At 61.9% G+C, this 1,374-nt stretch overlaps 1 protein-coding gene across 1 annotated transcript; it reads right to left on the bottom strand.

Annotated features, from left to right (window-relative positions):
- Positions 1-3: 3 nt before the first annotated feature.
- On the bottom strand, positions 4-1,317 carry LOC104458431 (leucine-rich repeat-containing protein 4-like; the record flags this gene model as incomplete). The annotated part of the gene is given in 2 exon segments (XM_010076021.1): positions 4-455; positions 458-1,317. Coding segments are annotated over 2 exon segments (1,312 nt in total), but the record flags the coding sequence as incomplete, so codon positions are not given.
- Positions 1,318-1,374: the final 57 nt, after the last annotated feature.

Genomic DNA, 1,374 nt, shown 5'->3' on the forward strand with positions numbered 1-1,374 from the left:
CACCGTGACGGTGGTGAAGAAGCTGTAGTTGGAGGTGTTGAGCTCGGCCGTGCTGACGTTGAGGTAGGCCGAGGCGTTGGAGTTCCCCGCCACGTTGGTCACCATGCAGGTGTAAACCCCGGTGTCCGTCAACAGGACGTGGGAGAAGTTCAAGGTGCCGTCGTTGAGGACGGAGATGCGCGGGTGGCTGGACGCATGGCTCAGCACCGTCCCGTTGGGCAACAGCCACCTGACGGACGACATGGAAGGAGTCCGACACTTGAGCTCCGCCACCCGCCCCTCCGAGATGTTGAGGTCCATGGGGGCGTCCATGATGAAGGGCGCCGAGCACTGGAAGGAGGTCTGGTCCACCTCCACCAGGAAGCGACCCCGCATGTGGAGCGGGGCGTGGCAGCGCCCGCAGCAGGTGGAGTTGGTGGGGATGTACTCCCGCAGCCACCACGACAGCCAGAGACGCAGTCCCACGGGTTGTGGTGCAGGTGGAGCTCCACCAGGTACCGCAACGGCGCAAAGAGGTCGTGGGGTAAGGAGGAGAGGTTGTTGTGGGCCAGGTTGAGCTCCACCAACGCCGTCAAGTCGTCGAAGGCGTTGCGCTCGATCAGGTTGATCTGCGAGTTCATAATCCAGAGTTTTTTGAGGGACTTGAGCCCGTGGAAGGAACCCGGTTTGATCTCGGGGAAATTATTCCCCGACATCTCCAGCTCCTCCAGCCCCACCAAGGGCGTCAGGTTGGGCATGTCCTTGATGTTGCACATCCCCAGGTTGAGGTACTTGAGGTTGTACAAGCCCTCGAAAGCCCCCTCGGAGATGTACTCCAGCTTCTTCAGCTCGCCCAGGTCCAGGCGCATGAGGGAGGGCACGCGGTTGAAGGCGTACGAGGGGATGCTCTCGATGGGGTTGTTCCTCAACCACAACTCCCGGAGTTTGGAGAGATACTCGAAAGCCCCGCTGGGGATGACGGTCAACCAGTTATCAAAGAGTTCCAACGTGTTGAGACTGGCCAAACCGTTGAAAGCCCCCACCTCGATCTGCCGGATGGCGTTCCTGCCCAACTGCAGGACCTCCAGGTGGTGCAGGTGCCGGAAGGTGTCCGCCTGGATCATCTGGATGTTGTTCTCCATCAGGTTGAGATAGCGGGTGTTGGAGGGGATGCCGGGGGGCACCTCGGCCAGGCCGCGGCGGGTGCACACCACTTTGCTGAACTGGTTACTGCAGGAGCAGACGGAAGGGCAGCTCTGGGGTCCGGGGGAGGCGGCGGTAACGTACAGAATCCAGGCGTTGACCGTCAGGTAGGAGACGAGGGCGGGCGTCCAGGCGCTGTGGTGGTGGTGACGGTGACGGTGGTGGTGGCGGTGGTGGTGCCCAGTTACCTGC

Source organism: Pterocles gutturalis, unplaced genomic scaffold (genome assembly GCF_000699245.1).
Source record: "Pterocles gutturalis isolate BGI_N339 unplaced genomic scaffold, ASM69924v1 scaffold8928, whole genome shotgun sequence".
Lineage (NCBI taxonomy): Eukaryota > Metazoa > Chordata > Aves > Pterocliformes > Pteroclidae > Pterocles > Pterocles gutturalis.